Below are 17022 nucleotides of genomic sequence, written 5' to 3'. Positions count from 1 at the left end.
AACATTTTTTAGCGGTTTTATTTTATTTTAGATAGTTTTGGAGTCAGATTTGGTTACTTTTTATTCCAAATATAATAAAAACAAAGAATTAATTAGGCTACCTAAGTCTCTTTAATAAATTATCGGTGTACTTGGGTGATGTTACTATGGTACTATTTTGTCCTGGTATTCAACTCAGTTTGTTTTTATTCTCAAAAATATAAAGGAAACCCAAAACTCGTCTATTTTTCTCCCTGCTGAAAGTGAGAGCTCTTGCTGTCAATCTGCGGCTGGGGTGTATGGTTTAGGAGGAGGGGTTTTGTGTGTCGGTGTGGGCGGGGTTTCCGCTAAACTCTGGGTTAGGTTGATTCACTATCGATCATTGGGGAAAGACAGGGCTAGATTTCCTTGTGGCGGATAAATCTGATGTGTAGGCAACATGAATCGGGCGATCGCGGGGCGCAGATTAATTTTAGCACGTTTACAGCTTTCTTTTGTACTGATTATCTTCGCCGATTAGATAAGCGCATACAAATGAAATAGCTGTTTTTTTTTTCTCCCGTGTGAAGTGTTTTGGATCGGACTTGCCAAAATTGCTACTTTGTTTCTCTTATGGACGGTGTGTGTTACCTAAAAAAGTAGTCGCGTCTTAACAGAGTTCCGCGTCCCGTGAAGTTGGGAGAAGCGAGGCCCGATCTCTTGACCCGTGGAGTACTCTTGAGTCTCTCTGGATGGATGGATGGGTATGGGGAGAGCAGGATCTTACTACCCCGGGGCTGAGCGCCTCATCTCTCCGGTACTACATCTACTAGTGCTCTGCACCCTCTCCTCACTCACTCGCATAGGTAAACATGCTCTTTCCACTTTTATGCACGATTCGTTGGACGTTAAGTCTCTAGGCAAAATTAAAACACCTTTTATAAGTAGCCTTTGTGTTAGGAGCTGTTTAATTATCGCTTGTATAAATAGCCTACTAAATAGGATTTACGTGCTAAATTATGACAGTAGCCTACTGGTTAATATTCAGGTATGAATTATATAAAAGTGAATTATAGTTGTTTATGTGACGGTTTTACAGTCGGAGGCAGTGTCCTTCATCCATCCGTGTCTTCTTGCACACTTGAATCTTTATTCCTAATAAATGTAGTGCATTGATTTACGCGTCCCTTTGCGCTTCACTGGATTGGTTGCTTTTTAAAGGATATTAAATATTTATGAGTGATCGTAATATTAATTAATTTCTCGTTTTATGCAAGTTATTGTTTGATTCGGTTTTATTTGTTGTTTGCTTTTGTCATTGTGATAGCAGGGCGCATGTTGTCAGTTGCAATAATATATAAGTCATGGTGATCATATTTGTTCGCTTACATCTAGCTTTTGATACGTTTATTTATTATATATATTTTTTTGCGGTAGCCTATTATATATATATATATATATATATATATATATATATATATATATATATATATATATATATATATATATATTAAATAATCCATGTACTGCTCAGTTAGTGTAATCAGCATGTATTTGTTTATTTATTTACGTACTCACTTAGAAGCCTAAATTCAGTTAGTTTGGTGCCTTTGACCACTTTGGACAAGTCTTAAATGATTTCGTTCAAAATGGGTTGGCTTCTGAGCTGGAGACTGTGAAGACTACACATTTGGTGCCCTGTTTTCCCCTTGGCACCTTGTCAAGTGCTCCACTTTGGGTGTCCTGGCCGTAGACTGTGTTAATGCCATTGTGAATTAAGAGGATATGGAATGCTGCTGGGTGTCCATTGAGCAGTCACACCTTCATAATTAATTTAACATGGACCCCGGCCGGGCAGACAGGCATTATGCACTACACTATTCTTCAATGAAGCAAAAAATATGAAATAACTCGACCTAAATATGTGTTAAACATAATTTAAGGACATTTTGAATTAACACATTTTTTTATGCATATATATATATTTTTTTTTTTTTTTTTTTTTTTGAAAATGAAATAGCCTTAGTGTGACCATTCCAAGTGTTATTGTCCCTTTTGTGCTTTTAAATTTATAACGCTTGATAGGCTTCAGTTTTCTACAGATGCATGTTTGTTTCCCCTTCAGTTGCAATATAATAAAAATACAATGTAATATATATATATATATATATATATATATATATATATATATATATATATATATATATATATATATATATATATATTAGCAGTCTATATTCAGTATTCTTTCATTTGGCAAGAAAATAATTTAAGTATACAAAACTTGAGTAATTTTATTTTTGTAATTTTTGTCTAATACAACTGCATGCTTGCTGTTCTTTGATTTCATTTTTGGATATTATATCTGGCTGTATCCTCTCTCAATTGATTTAGTCCCAAATATACATCTACCCCTTGGTGGTATTTGATTGGATTATAATCTTGGCAGAAGCAAAAGACAGTTGCAGCTGTTGGGTTTCTTTATTTTTTATTTATAAAAAAAAAAAAAATCCTTTCTCTTTTCTCATGCCTGGAATAGTGCTTTATTGTTATAGGTTTTGCCGGATTTTACAGGCTACCTGTAAAAAGGTGCCTTTTAAAACTTGTTTAATAGATGCTTTCTGTGCTTAACTGTGACAAACCATACTATAATACTGACCAGAACCATGATGTTCTTTATTTGTCTCGTGCTGTAACAAGGTTACGAAATGCTTGAAGTCACAAATAAGAACAAAAATGAAAGGCTGACAAACTAACATATTAAACCAGATTCCAAAGTTCAGTGCGATACAGTGTGAGCTCTGAATTTAAGGCTGGAGATGTCATTTAGACATTGGGTCTTGTATCCCCCCCCCCCCTGCTTTCTCCAGATCTTCACGTTGACTCCTGGAGAAGGGGTGGGCCTGTTGACCTCTCTGCCCTGGCCAAATTCCACATCTTGAAATTTCACTCCGCACACACTCTTTGGGCCCCTCTACAGCTGAGAATGGCTGCTCAAACGGCCGGCCACCCTGAGAAAATATTTCCAACGACTTAATAGCAACAAGGGTGTGCACTGTGCTCGAAATGAGACGGATCACCCCAACTGCAGGATCGCAGAAATGAGCTGAGCCTGTGAAACAAACGTTGTGTTTTCTCTGTCCTGTGTTTTACTGTTCACTTGGTTTAATGATCTTGACAGGAATAATATGCAATCTAATAGCTGTTTAATCATTGAAATAATTGAGATTTAAAGAAGACATATTATGAATAAAAAAGTATTTTTATTTAGCTTTGTGGATATTTTAAACACAAATGTTTTCCTTTTAAAATGGAGTCAAATGATTTTTACTGTCAGTTACTGCCCCTGAGCATTTGTGTATTCTACCACATTAGCTAAAGACCCAGTTAAGTGAGACGTTTCAGGGTTTAGGTTTAACATTTGTCAGGACACTTAGACATTCTAACACTAAGTGTGATAGTCTGCCCCCCCCCCCCCCCCCCGTTTGCCAGTACTAGCTTAGGATCTGCTGCCCCCAACTGGGTGTCCCCTAAGACATTCATCGGAAGTGTTTTGCACAGAGAGTCAGAAGGATTCAAAGTTGTAAATAAAGTAGTTCTACAAGAAAATATAATTTCGGTCTTTCTGCTTCAAAATGTCATTAATTGTGAAATTTACTAGCAATTTCGGAGTTAAAATAGTTTGGTTTCTTCAAATGCTCTTTTTGAGGATATGGCTGTGAATTCAGTTGCATTGTCTGGTGACGAAATTGCATTTCAACAAGCAACCAGCAAAAACAGCTAATCTCCAGGATTGCTGTGAATTGGATTATAGGGTGGTTGTTTTGTCACTTTAGTTCATGCATAAACATCTAGTCTACATTAAGATTACACCCAGCTCCTCACAGATTGCTCATAGATTATAAAACAGACCGCCTCCCCTAACACCTCACACCATGCTGCTGAGACAAACAATGGAGGCACATGCGTTTGATGGGCGGCGAGGTCACATATGGCCAGTGGGACTCCAAGAAAAGCCTCTCTGTTTCTCTGTGATATGTAGGACATACCTACCTAATACGGTTACATTTGCAGCACAGCCTTTGTCGTTTCATACCCTTGCCCACTTACCCGGGTCACGATTCTTTATTTTTCGAGCAAACCGCTGTTTGTTCGTTCTTCAATATTACTTGCTTTGCATCTGCTTTGAGCATCCGCTCGGACTATAAATGGGAATGTGCCGGAGATGGCTTTGTCTTGCATGCCTTGCCAAGTATTTGAGTTTTTTTTTTTTTTTGTTCTGGTACAGATGTCACTGGAGCCTTGCCTGATAAAACACAGCGGGAGGTGGATGGGAGCGGGGACTGCCTCTTTCCTCTCCCCTTTCCAGCCAATGTCTTTCCAGCACAACATCAACATGGCTTCGGCCAGGCTACCGTATTGTCTTACAGCATGTTTCTGAAACACAATCCAGCCTGTGCTTTGTCATGCCTCCTTCTCCTCCAGCGCAACGCGGATCGGCCGATCCGCTACAAGCAATCTGCGCAGCAGCGCGTCATCCGATAATCAAATCAGATGCATTTGAATCCACTACGGTGGGAGATATTGGCGTGGCAGGCAGAAATGGGTGGCCCTGACTGTGTAAGATAGAGTCATCACAAGCGTGTTAATGGAGAGGCTGCAGCTGATATCAGATTAGGACGGCCTCTCTCTGAGCTAATGCAATTGGGCCGCACTCAAAAGTGAGGCATTAAGACTCTAAGTGATGCAGTCGTCCTTTTCTGGGAGATGTTTTTCTGCTTATGCCGTGTCATTGGTGGCTAATTAAGGGCGGCGCATGACATGATGGGTGTATTTTCGACAACAAGTGTGTATGAAGTAGGGCTGGGTTGAAAATATTATTATCAATTCTCATTTTGATGAACCAATATGATCCCAAGTATCCATCTTTTAGTCTGTGCTGTTGATGGGTGAACATAACCTCACTAAACGTCATTTAACGTGTCTCATTCGCAATTAGCTTTGTGCTTTGTTTCTTTTGATATGAAACAAAGTCTCAGCTTTCAAATTATGTCAATTTTATCACAAAATGCAATCAGTGAAGGCCGTTTTATTGTAGTGTGAAAGATCGCTGTAGTACTTCAGTACATGAACCAGTCACCTCTTTACTACTAGTTAAAGCATGAAATAAACAAGAATGAACATCAGAAGGTATGTTGGATGATACAGTACATCTTGCTGAAATGTATCATGTCTCCGATATCAATAAACTATTTTGCTAAATATATGCACCATATTACATATTTTCACTTAAGCTGTCCTTCAATATTTAATGTATTGGAATAAATTAATTCAAATTTTTTTTATGATAGCCAACATTTAAATGATTATATTTCAAAGAAAGAATTGGAATAGAAACAAAAAATTCTATATAATTTTATATATAATAATAATATATATTATTAATATTATTATAAAAACTGCCTTGCAAGTTTTTGTGTAATTTAAATGTTTTTACACAAATCAGTTGTTAATTTTAACCAACTAGGGATGCACGATATATCGGCCACCATATTGGTATCGGCCGATGTATGTTGATTTTTAATGTTATCGTTATCGGCCCGATAAGAAAATTTGGCCGATATAAAAAAGACGGTAAATAATGTATTATTTCCTTCAGCTGAGACACTTCAGATGCACACTGTTCGCCATAACGGTTTTTGAATTGCTTGAAATATGATTGGAATCACTTAGAAAAAGCAAAAAAAAAAAGCAGTTAAGTGCAAATTATAATAAAAAAACTACTGTAAAAGAATGTTGTATATTCTTTGTACACCCGTGTTTTAGTGCGTTGTTATGGGATAATCAGAGTTAAACCTTCATGATTAGCACAGTCAAGTTCGCTTGCAAAGCCTTTTGTTTTGTGCAATTGTTAGTTGTAATATTATGTTTATTTTGTGTATATATTCTGTATGTACAGGTAGCCTATATATGATTTATCTCATGTTGGATGCGTTTGGTTAAGTTCATTAAAGCGGTAGTAAAGTGCTTCAGTTTACCGGTGATCATCTTTAGCTTCAGCGCACGCAGCTGAAACAGCAATGCACAACATTAATAACTATGAATGGCACTGTCATATTATAACATTATAAAGAGAACACTGTTGTAATAAAACATTGTGAATTATTTGTGTTTAGTCGATGTGTTTCTGTGCATTGTTACGGGGCACAACAGGATTACAAATTCTGACTGGCATGTAACTTGTAAAGAATTATCGGTTATCGGTAAATGTTCATATCGGTGCATCGCTAGTACCAACTGACAGGGTTTCCTGTATAGTTTACAACATTTGTTGAGAGAGATTTGTTCCCTTGAGACAAATGTATATATCGTCGCTGTCCGATGAAAACCGCGTATGTCCATTTTGCCGATTTTGAGATTTTTCGACGGATAGAATGTCCAGGTTCATTTCCGTATACAGTATGCTTCACATATCTAAATGACCTATGAAAAGTTGTGAAATCATGTCATCTGATTTTCACGTATATCCATTTGGTGTCAAAGCTGTCAATCACGCCGCGTATCTCCCGCCCTGTGGAGGCATCTCGCGGTCTAAGCGTCTCTGGAAGCTCAGCATTGGATAGCCGAATAACTCTGTGAGGTAAAGTATCAGCAAACGTTTGTTTTTGACAACTGTTCAAGTTTATTATATATTCGCAATATATTCACAACTGTTATTTACCAGTAAATGGTCTAGACGAAGTAATTGTCACTGTTTATTGTGGAGATGTTAACGCACGGGCCTGTTAACTTAAGCAATACTTTTAAGGTAGTCTAATATTTTTCTGACTAATAAATTACTGACACAGTAAAGGGTAGATTTAAATAAAGAAAAACAAAATTTAAATAAAGAAAAAAACTAAATTTAAAAAAAGAAAAATTCAATTTAAATACAGAAAAAACTAAATTTAAATAAAGAAAATGACATTTAAATAAAGAAAAAACGAAAATTAAATAAAGAAAAAACCGAAATTTAAATAAAGAACAACGAAATTTAAATAAAGAAAAACGAAATTAAGTTAAATTAAAAACGAGATTAATTTAGATTGATAACGGGTAAAAAGGCTAATAGCCTACATGTTGGGTCCGTATACTTTTTCGTCCATTCATTATTCTATTTCGGAATGAAAGATGAAATGTAAAAAAAAAGGTGTAGCTTTTTTTCCTTTTTTTTGTTTAAAAGAAAAAAACAGAAATGGCTGTATTTTTTTTGTACATAGCATAGCCTACTTTGTTATGAGTTTAGTATCATAATGATTAATAAATGCACGCACAATTATCCGTGAACTTGATTTGAAGCCTTTCAACAAAATTCAGAATTAAATGAATGTGCAGTTTGTACAAATAGAGTCTGTAGGTCTACTATGCTGTTGAAAGTATGAAAAGTGAACAGCACGAGTAATAGGATGCACAATTTGAGACGGGTCAGACATGATTTTGACCACTTCATTAAGTTTTGTTTTGTAGAAAACCTTTCTTTAAAGTGAATTTAGTTTTGTATAAATTGTATCTTAATTTTAATCAATTTTTCATCAACCATGGATTTAATAAATAAGCAAAAACCGGTATATAGCAGACAATATAATCATGGAGGCGCCATCGCGTTCACTTGCATTGCACGTTAACTGGAGCGCATCTCATTAACGAAACTCAGTGTATGCCTCACACAGACATGAGAAAGACATCAAATACACAAAGCTTGAAAAGTCTTTAAACGAAATAATTCAAAACGAAAAGAAAAAGGCAACTCTCTGATTATGTATGCCCTTACAAAAGTGCCGCTCTAGGCAATTGCCTAGTTATATGGACGCGCCGGCCCTGGGGTCAGCAATGAGTGTATTGATTCATTGTCCCTTCATAGTTTGCAAGAGACATTTAATAAACTGAGCGTATTTAATAAACGGAGACGTAGGCTATTTAATAAACTGAGCATATTCATCTGTCAATATGAAACGCGACTTGGCCATTCTAATTAATGATCGGAAAAACGCGTATCGACCACCGTTACTGTAAAATATGCGCGTATGTCCATTTAAACTCGATTTTGGTCAAATGTGGATTATATCATTACACTGGCAAGAATATGGCTACATTTAAAGATGCCATACCAAGTATGACAACGCTATGTTCATATGCTTTTAAATTACGGTGTTTTTTTCACTTCCTGAAAAGTAACCGTTTTGGACATACGTGATTTTCATCGGGCAGCGACGATATCCAAATGAATCAAATCGAATTGAAGTGAGATTGGAATTGATCCGAATCGCAAGCTTGCGAATAGAAATCGAGTCAAAACCTTAAAAGTGATATTGAATCGACATCAAGTGGAGCGAGTATGTAGTATTCAAAGAAAACACTTTTAATTGTTACTCTTTGACCACCCTAATGACACTTTTAGGAGGTAAACAGTTGCATTTAGGTTGCATGCCATGACTCTTTTGTGCTTACAAGCACATAATGCTGCTTTTGTGTGTATAACAGCGGGGCCAGAAAAGTGTTTTTCTCATTTGAAGTGCCGTTTTATTTGATTTTATTGCGGTCATAAGCATTCTCCTTTGTAGATAACAGGAGGTTTCACACACTTGTTGAGCAGACTGTTAATGTTTCTAGACAATAATGTAAAACACACATGGAGTCACGTTGTGAGGAAAAGCACAGTCCACTAGCACACCTTATTATGGTTAAGCAGTTTAAACTGGTTTATGACACGAGCCACAACAATGGCTGTTAGAAGATTCTAGCTTGTATTTGTACTCCTTTGTTCATACAATGTGTTTAATTGGTTAAGTCAGTATATTCTTTTAAATGTCTTGTTTAAAACGCATGTGCCAAGTTCTTAGAAATGTACTCTTTGAATTCATGTTAGTTTCATATGGTTTAGAAACACTTTTAAACCATTTTAAAGACAAATTTCAGTTTAATGACTTAAATTGCTGAACGACAGTTTAAATATGTCATGTAGTGTAACCATCAAGTACAAAGTAATAACATACAACGTGTGGATACATATGATATGAGTGAACTGAAAAAAGATTGGTGTATTTTTACTTAAACATTTTACAAACAATTACTCAGAAATGTGACATTTTTGAAGTAGAAAAACTGTAATAGTGTTTTCTTGTAAGACATACTCCAATTATCCTTGTTTTATTCTAAACTTTTAAAATATATATTTTTTTACAGTGTGTACACATCTTTATCATTATCTTCAAAAAGGATTTTAAAATGCTTTTTTCAAGGCAAATATTATGTTTATGAACATCAGCAAATCATGAAAATAAATTAAAATATCATAAATGTGCTTTTTAATGACAACTAACCTTGCATGTCTTTAAAAAGGTCACATTATTTGTTATTTTAAAAGACTTGTATAAATATATAAATAATCATAAATAAATAATCATAAAATACCATGGCAAACTTTTTAATAATTTTTTTTTATTCATTTAATGAGTTTTTTTTCTCTTCGTTATGGAAGCAGGATATGCTGTATTACGCTGGCATTTAAAAATATTAAATTCAATTCAATTTAAATCACAAATTAAAAACATGCTCATCATTGAAGAGGTGAATCATTTGAAATTGAATTTGTTAATTATATGTACGAGTTTAATTTTCGAATAAATTAATATTTATTCAGATTGTTCAAAAACAATGTCTCCTTTCTTTTTCAGGTGAGAGCCAGGTCCAAACTCCACAGTGCCGCATCCAAAAGTGCACCAGTGACTTCGTCTCTCTCACTTCCCATCTGAACCCTTCCCTGGATGGCTTTGATACTGAGTTCTGTAAGGCGCTGCGGGCGTACTCCGCCTGCACCCAGCGGACCGCCAAGAGCTGCAGGGGCAACCTGGTCTTCCACTCCGCCATGCTGGGCATCACTGACCTCATGAGCCAGAGGAACTGCTCCAAGGATGGGCCCACATCGTCTACCCATCCCGTCATCCCCATTGAGCCGTGCAACTATCACAGCCGCCATCACCATGAATTGCGGCCTGGGACAGGGACAGGGGTTCCAGAGCTCCCAAGAGCGACCTATCTGTTCTGTGGCCTGTTTGGGGACCCTCATCTTAGGACTTTCAAAGACCATTTTCAGACATGTAAGGTTGAAGGGGCATGGCCCCTCATTGATAACAATTACCTGTCAGTGCAGGTCACAAATGTTCCAGTGGTATATGGATCCAGTGCAACAGCAACCAATAAGGTGAGTTGTTTTTATATTTATTTTATTATTATAATTATTTTTATTTTTTTTATGTGGAGAACTTTTTCTTTTGAAAAAGAACTGCCTCAGAAGTGTAGCATATTTATGCTGCAAAACAATAAAAAAAATTAAAAGGCTAGAAGGACTTCACTATATGGTTTAGTTACTGTTAGCTAAAATTAAAATGAACATTAAAAGTAATATTGGACCCCAATGAGTTCCGTTGTATGAACAAAAAAGCGAAAAGATATTTTTCAAAACATGTTTCTTTTGTGTTCCATAGAAGAAATAAATAAAGCTGAAATAAAGTAAAGCTGAAATAAATGTTAACTTATATGTAACAAAACTTGAATAAAAATGTGAAATGTTGCCTTGACTGAAATAAAAATAAAATAAGTTTAAGTACTAAAATTAATAAATATAAATAAATAAAGCCAAATAGAATTGTTAAAATCCTAATATAAACAACAAAAGCACATAACAAAATGACATTAAAGGGAAAACTGAAAATCTAAAAATAAAAACTAATTCCAAATATGAAATACTAAAATGGTATATAAATAAAACTAAAATAGCACTGGTTCATTGAGCTAACAATAAACAGCATTTTTTTAAACAATTTATTAATCTAGGTTAATAATATTAATTTAAAGATATATTTTTGCTCTTGTTTTTTTTTGTTTTTTTCAAAATATGATAAATTATACAAATTTACAATTTAACATTAAACAAGATAAATAAATCCTGAACATGTTTTGTTCTTTGTTATTTCAGAGCTTAACACTTTTTTAGATGAATTTGATCATATGAAATTGTAAGTTTTTCTTATTTGTTTCAAAGAAAAATTGAAAATGTTTACTGTTACACAGTGTAGCATGATAAAATGTAAATATCAATCCACATTTGACTGAACAGGCATTTCATTAAAAAGTTTAGCTTTTTTTGTTTGTTTTACCTTCATAAATCACAGCATTCTGCGTTGTTATTATCTTTGTTTGAAGTGTATGATGTCTCTCTCTATATACATGACTATATGGATAAGATTATCAGAAAGAGCTGCAGATAAGACCAAGTAACTTTCAACTTTGACCAAGTATTCACAGGTGCAAGTTAAACAAAGCAAACGGCTCTAGTCTTATGACTAACACTTGTGACCAACATGTCTGTGAAATTCTAATATCATTAATGTCTGGATGCAGCCTGCGCTGTGGCGTGACCCATAATACGGTGACTTTGAAAGAAGCCTCTGTCTTCAGTTTTTCAAGTCTGGGGCTTATAGTCAAACACTCAAACACACCCGCTTACACACACACGCAGACCCATTTCAAATGTGCTGATGCAGAATATTGACTTCTAGCAGCATGTTTACAGATTTTTGTAACGTGAAACATCTGGAAGCTTGAGAATATTACAGCCTGAACGGATTCGTCAGATACTCATCGATTTTGTCCTCAAGTTAAAACAGTTCAGCTCTTCGTTGCACAGATGTGGCTTCAAATGCTAAGTTTGTCCGCCCATGCTAATTACCTCTCGTTTGACCCCTTGACCTTGAAGGTGGGGAGCCATTATTAAACATTTGCAAGTAATTATTAGCATACACCGCTTAACTGAGGCCTTTTCAGCTGCCTCACCTTATGGCCAACTGGTCATCATTTTTCATCCTTGTCCTGTGTACAAAGCTGCTATTCATCCACCGCTAATGTAACGCCACACTTCTTGTTAGCCAGTTCTTTTGCTTCCCACAAATCTTAGAGTTTCACAGTCTGAGGACTGTATACTGGGTGCATTTCATGGTTAACACTAGCAGGGCGAAAAGGGTTTGCGGATCTGTAAATACGTGTAATATTCTAAAGAGCTGCACAAATCCACATCTTGTTTTACCGTGATAGAGTAATTCTCATTTTCAGTGTTGGGCATGAAAGCACTTTTGTTCTTTAAATGTGAATTGTGTTATTATTATCAGCATTCGTAAAAATTCTCATATCCCAGTTTAATATGCAAAGACTGTAAATGGGCCATTTGTACGTTGATTGCTCCAAAAACGAATACTGTGGTGTTATCAAAACACTGCTCTGTTTGTTTATGCATCCTGACTGGACCAACCGAGCAACTGACTCAACAAATGACGTGAATTTGTGGCTAGACTATATATTTGTCCAACCAATGGCAGATATGGGGAATGTTCAGGAATTCCTGTTTGTTTTTATTGTGGTAGAGATTTATTTTTGTGAAGTATTATTCAACGTACAGCAATAGTAATTAATTAACAAATAACAGTCATTCAATAACAATTAGCTTTGGCAAAAAAAAAAAAAAAAATGGTGATGAATAAAAATGAAATATGGACAATAAATACAAACAATAGTACCACAAGATACACAGAGTAAAAACACAATTGACAGTTAAATAAGTAGGTAATGTATACATAAGGTGTAGCATCAGTTGAATATGATTGAACTTTAAGTACTAATACTTTGCATGTTGTTGTTATTATTATTATTTATGACGGTAATAATAATAATGCAATTTATTGTTGTTTTCGAATGATCATTTATTTATTGATGACGTCAAAAAGCAGAAATAAAACAATAGTTAAATTATTGATATTGGTCATAAAGCAGTATTGGTTCATCTCAACTATTGATGCAGAAGTGCAGAATATCCTGTCTAACACTTCACTGTTATGTAAATATAATTGTGGAGGGCTAAATTACTAGAGAAGTCCTGCATTTACAAGTATGTTGTGTCACTGGAAGATATTTAGGACATTTTTTTGAGATAAAAAAGAAACTAGTGCTGCCAAATCAATTAATCGCGATTAATCAATTTGGCAGCACTAGTTTCTTTTTTAACTCAATAACTCAATAAAAATGTCCAGCATCTAACATAAAAAAGTTTGTTTATATATTAAATGTGTGTGTGTATATAAAACCTTTTTGTTATTAAAAAACAATAAGCCACACCCAGGTGAGAAAAAGTAACGCAAAAGTAACTTAACGCATTACTTTTCTTAAAAAGTTACTTTTTAAGAGAGTAATGCAATATTCCCAACACTGTATATATATATATATATATATATATATATATATATATATAACAAACTTGTATGTTAGATTAATCGATTTGACATCACTACTAGAAATATGAATGGATGACTTGTTCACAATAAAATCAATATTGCATTCAGGAAATAGAAATAGGGTATATTTTTATTTCTTTTTTATGACTGACTTGAGTTCATGATTGAGTTCAACTATGCTCTCTGCTCTTCTTTTAAGGTCACAATAATCTTCAAACCATACCAAGAATGCACGGACCAGAAGGTCTACCAAGCCGTAACAGACGACCTTCCAGCCGCCTTTGTGGACGGCACCATCAGCGGGGGCGACAGCGAAACCCGCAGCATCTGGATCCTGGAGAAGTCGCCCGGTCGACACGTAGAAATCCACGCCGCCTACATCGGTGTCACCATCATCGTACGCCAGCAGGGCCGTTACCTGACGCTAGCCGTGCGTATGCCAGAAGAGCTTGCCATGGCCTTCGACGAAACGCAGGACCTGCAGCTTTGCATGAACGGTTGCCCCACATCAGAGCGCATCGACCAAGAGGGACATCTTCAGATGCCCATGCTGGGACTCCAGCAGGCCGGCTTTCAGCAGCAGGCCAGGGTCGAAGCCCAGAGGGGCGTCTTCACCCTCGAAAGCGCATCCAGGAAGTGCAAGGAGCAACTGGAGGTTAAGGACATCTATTTCCACTCCTGCGTGTTCGACCTGCTCACCACAGGAGATGCCAACTTCACCACTGCCGCCTACAATGCCCTAAAGGACATGGAGACTCTGCACCCCAAGAAGGAGCGCTGGCATATTTTTCCAAACTCGACCGCTGGGCTGAGGCCGTTTTCATTACTCCTCAATGCACTGCTAACCGGCTTCCTCATCACTGTGCTTTTATAATGTGTAAGGTGTTTTGATAACCGTTTCAAAGAAGAAAAAAAGATGGAAAACAAGACTGTAAAAAATCAGTACTCTGGGTAAAGGGTACTTTGTATATACTGTCTGTGTGGAGAATGAATGTTAGAACACGAACCTTCATTAGACTGTACATTTTGTGTAAATTATGTTTTCAAGAGAGCTGAATATTGTAGATTTTTGTGAGTGAATTTTGTGAGATTTCATGTTTTTGGAAATCTTAATGGAAGCACTTTATTTTTCTTTTCTTTTTTTTGTTTTTGCAACTAGAAAACAGTGTTCCACGGAACAAGTGCTCAATAATCTTTCTTGGTACACTCAGCGCGTTTTCTTTAATACATTTCTGTAGGTCTCTAGATACAAATGGTACTTACCTCACCATTGTAGAACCGTGTTAAACAGTTTCACGATGTGGCTGGCATAGTGATTTTCATAGACATTTAAAGAAGGATCATGTTGACTAGACATTCACTTTATCTGTATTTTTAGTTCTAGTATTCAAACTGTCGAGTAACGTTGATCAGCAAAAACAAAGTGAAGAATTCAGGCGAACGCAGCAGTCGTAGGTTGAAGTGCACTTAATTCAGAGATGGGAATTTGTCCGTCGTTGACCGTTGGAATTGTATTGGAAGTTCGGTCCATTTTTTTAAAATGACAATCAGAATTTCTTTCGTTTGGTACGAAATCTACCTAATGTACGAACACAAAACATCAATCCTGAAGAGTGCATTTTAGAGACACCAAAATATTTATGCTAAAAGTTTCATGTTCTTTCAGACTAATTTCAGAGTGAGTGGCTCTCATTGAGTGAACTGGAAAATGGATGTTGCATAAGTGCTAAAGTGGGCCATGTCTCATTCCTGGTCACTCAAACGAACTTCCAGAATGGCTCCTCTCAAGATTACATTTATTAGCTTTGTCCCTTTGCCAAACAAACATTGAGTGTTAAGTTCCCTCTAGTCTAGTTTTATCCTTGACCAAAGATATGACTCAGAACCAACACACTTATCAGAAATTTTGCCAGGCTTCCCTATAGATTGTGTTTCCCAAAAAATATTGGTATTGTCGTATGTTTTGCAAGATAGTGCCATAAATCAACTCACCTGACTTGGTTTTAAAAACCAGAAGTATGTTCAATGGAATTGGGATTTGGCCTCACATGCATTTTAACTTGAGCCTTGGTTCTTTTGCTGAATGCACATCAGCAGTGATTTCATTGAGAGCTTCAAAGCAAATGAAGGATATGCAGAAACACTTATGTGTCTATTTGCTTTGAGTGTGGCATTTGGCCTGATGGACACAATTCATTTGATAAACTTGTATTGTATACCTTCTGGGCCTTACTGTCCAACTGCTACAGGAGCCATGCCAACACTCCAGATACGCACGTTTCCATACCAAGACTTGCTACTGTAGAGACGTCATTGTTTAACTACTGCCAGTGCTGAAGAGCTGCTACAATACTGTGACGAGTGTAATCGATTGTATTTGGAACACTGGGAGTTTCGCAGGCAGTGATTGGCCGGTTCCGAAGCACGATCATTTGATTGGCCGAATGGCCTAAATCAGTGTACAGTGGGATCTTGTTTCCCCCCCTTAAAAACCAGAACAAGTCATCAGAGTGCAATTAAGTAACTGCAAAGGAAAGCCTTCATCCTGTGTTTTTTTTTTTTTTTTTTTTTTTTTTGCATTTCGCATTTGATCTTGTGATCTCTTATATTTGTTGTGAACATTGTTTTTGTGAAGAGTGACTGCTCAATGTTTATACTTAAATTATTTATGAAATATAGTGTCTTGTTAGAGAAGTTAAGCTCCATACTCTTGCTGTTGAAAAACGTTTGAGATGTGATTGTACTGCCACCTAGTGGGTCACCATTGTTACATCAGTGTTTTAGTATTGTACGGATGCTGTTTAAAAAAAGGAAAAAAAAAAGAGGAAAAAATGTGTTATTTAAAACAATAAATACATAAATTCCTTTGGCTTTAATATTTATTTGCCCCCACAAATTTCCACTCTCTCTTTAAAAAGAAAAAGAAAAAAAAAATTCCATTGTGGCATAATCATTCATTGCTATGTACATTTACATTTATTAATTTGGTATATGCTCTTGTCCAAAGTGAGAACAACACAGCATACCATACCAAAAGTATAGTGTAATAGTGTATAGCGGAGATGTAAACATGCAACCAATGTAATTAGACAAGTGTTCCTTAATATAATTGTTTTTTTTTTTCTGTAATATACACTACCTTTCAAAATTTTGGGGTCAGTAAGATCAGGGTCAAGAATATATATATATATATATATATATATATATATATATATATATATATATATATATATATATATATATATATGTCAAAAAATGTAGTTCTTTTGAACTTTCTATTCATCAAAGTATCCCGAAAAAAAAAAAAGTATCACGATTTCCACAAAAATATTAAACAGCACAACTGTTTTCCACATTGATAATAGGAAGAAATTTTTCTTGAGCAGCAAATCAGCATATTATTCTGATTTCTGAACGACCATGTGACACTGAAGACTGAAGAAAAGTTATATTTTAAAATTAAAAATTGAAAAATAATTTAAATTGTAATATTTCGCAATATTACAGTTTTTACTGTATTTCTGTTCAAATAATTACAGATTTCTTTCAAAAACATTTGCAACGAAAAAATCTTACCAACCATAAACTTTTGAACCGTAGTTGAATAACAAACAATTGTGAAATAAATGCACAAAAAAAACTTTATAAAGCACTTGAGTCACATTCAAACATACCTCCTTGATATAAACTTTGTTTCGATCTTCGATAGAGTGTTATGCACAATAATCTCATTTCATCAAAGGTT

General features: G+C 35.5%; 1 protein-coding gene across 1 annotated transcript; it reads left to right on the top strand.

Annotated features, from left to right (window-relative positions):
- The first annotated feature begins 345 nt into the window (after positions 1-345).
- On the top strand, positions 346-16189 carry rgmb (repulsive guidance molecule BMP co-receptor b). Its single transcript, XM_081367292.1, has 3 exons — positions 346-824; positions 9672-10198; positions 13477-16189. Exons 1-3 carry the CDS (start codon positions 719-721, stop codon positions 14149-14151), a joined length of 1308 nt encoding a protein of 435 aa, XP_081223418.1. The 5' UTR covers positions 346-718; the 3' UTR covers positions 14152-16189.
- Positions 16190-17022: the final 833 nt, after the last annotated feature.

This window comes from Scardinius erythrophthalmus, assembly GCF_964197995.2.
Source record: "Scardinius erythrophthalmus genome assembly, chromosome: 5".
Lineage (NCBI taxonomy): Eukaryota > Metazoa > Chordata > Actinopteri > Cypriniformes > Leuciscidae > Scardinius > Scardinius erythrophthalmus.
This window is presented reverse-complemented; position numbering and strand designations above follow the sequence as displayed.

Excerpts from the sequence above, each read along its gene's own strand:
- rgmb (XM_081367292.1), top strand. The coding sequence starts at position 719 with ATGGGTATGGGGAGAGCAGGATCTTACTACCCCGGGGCTGAGCGCCTC. Across the intron at positions 825-9,671 it reads CTCCTCACTCACTCGCATAG|GTGAGAGCCAGGTCCAAACT; the intron begins GTAAACATGCTC and ends TTTCTTTTTCAG. Across the intron at positions 10,199-13,476 it reads GTGCAACAGCAACCAATAAG|GTCACAATAATCTTCAAACC; the intron begins GTGAGTTGTTTT and ends TCTTCTTTTAAG.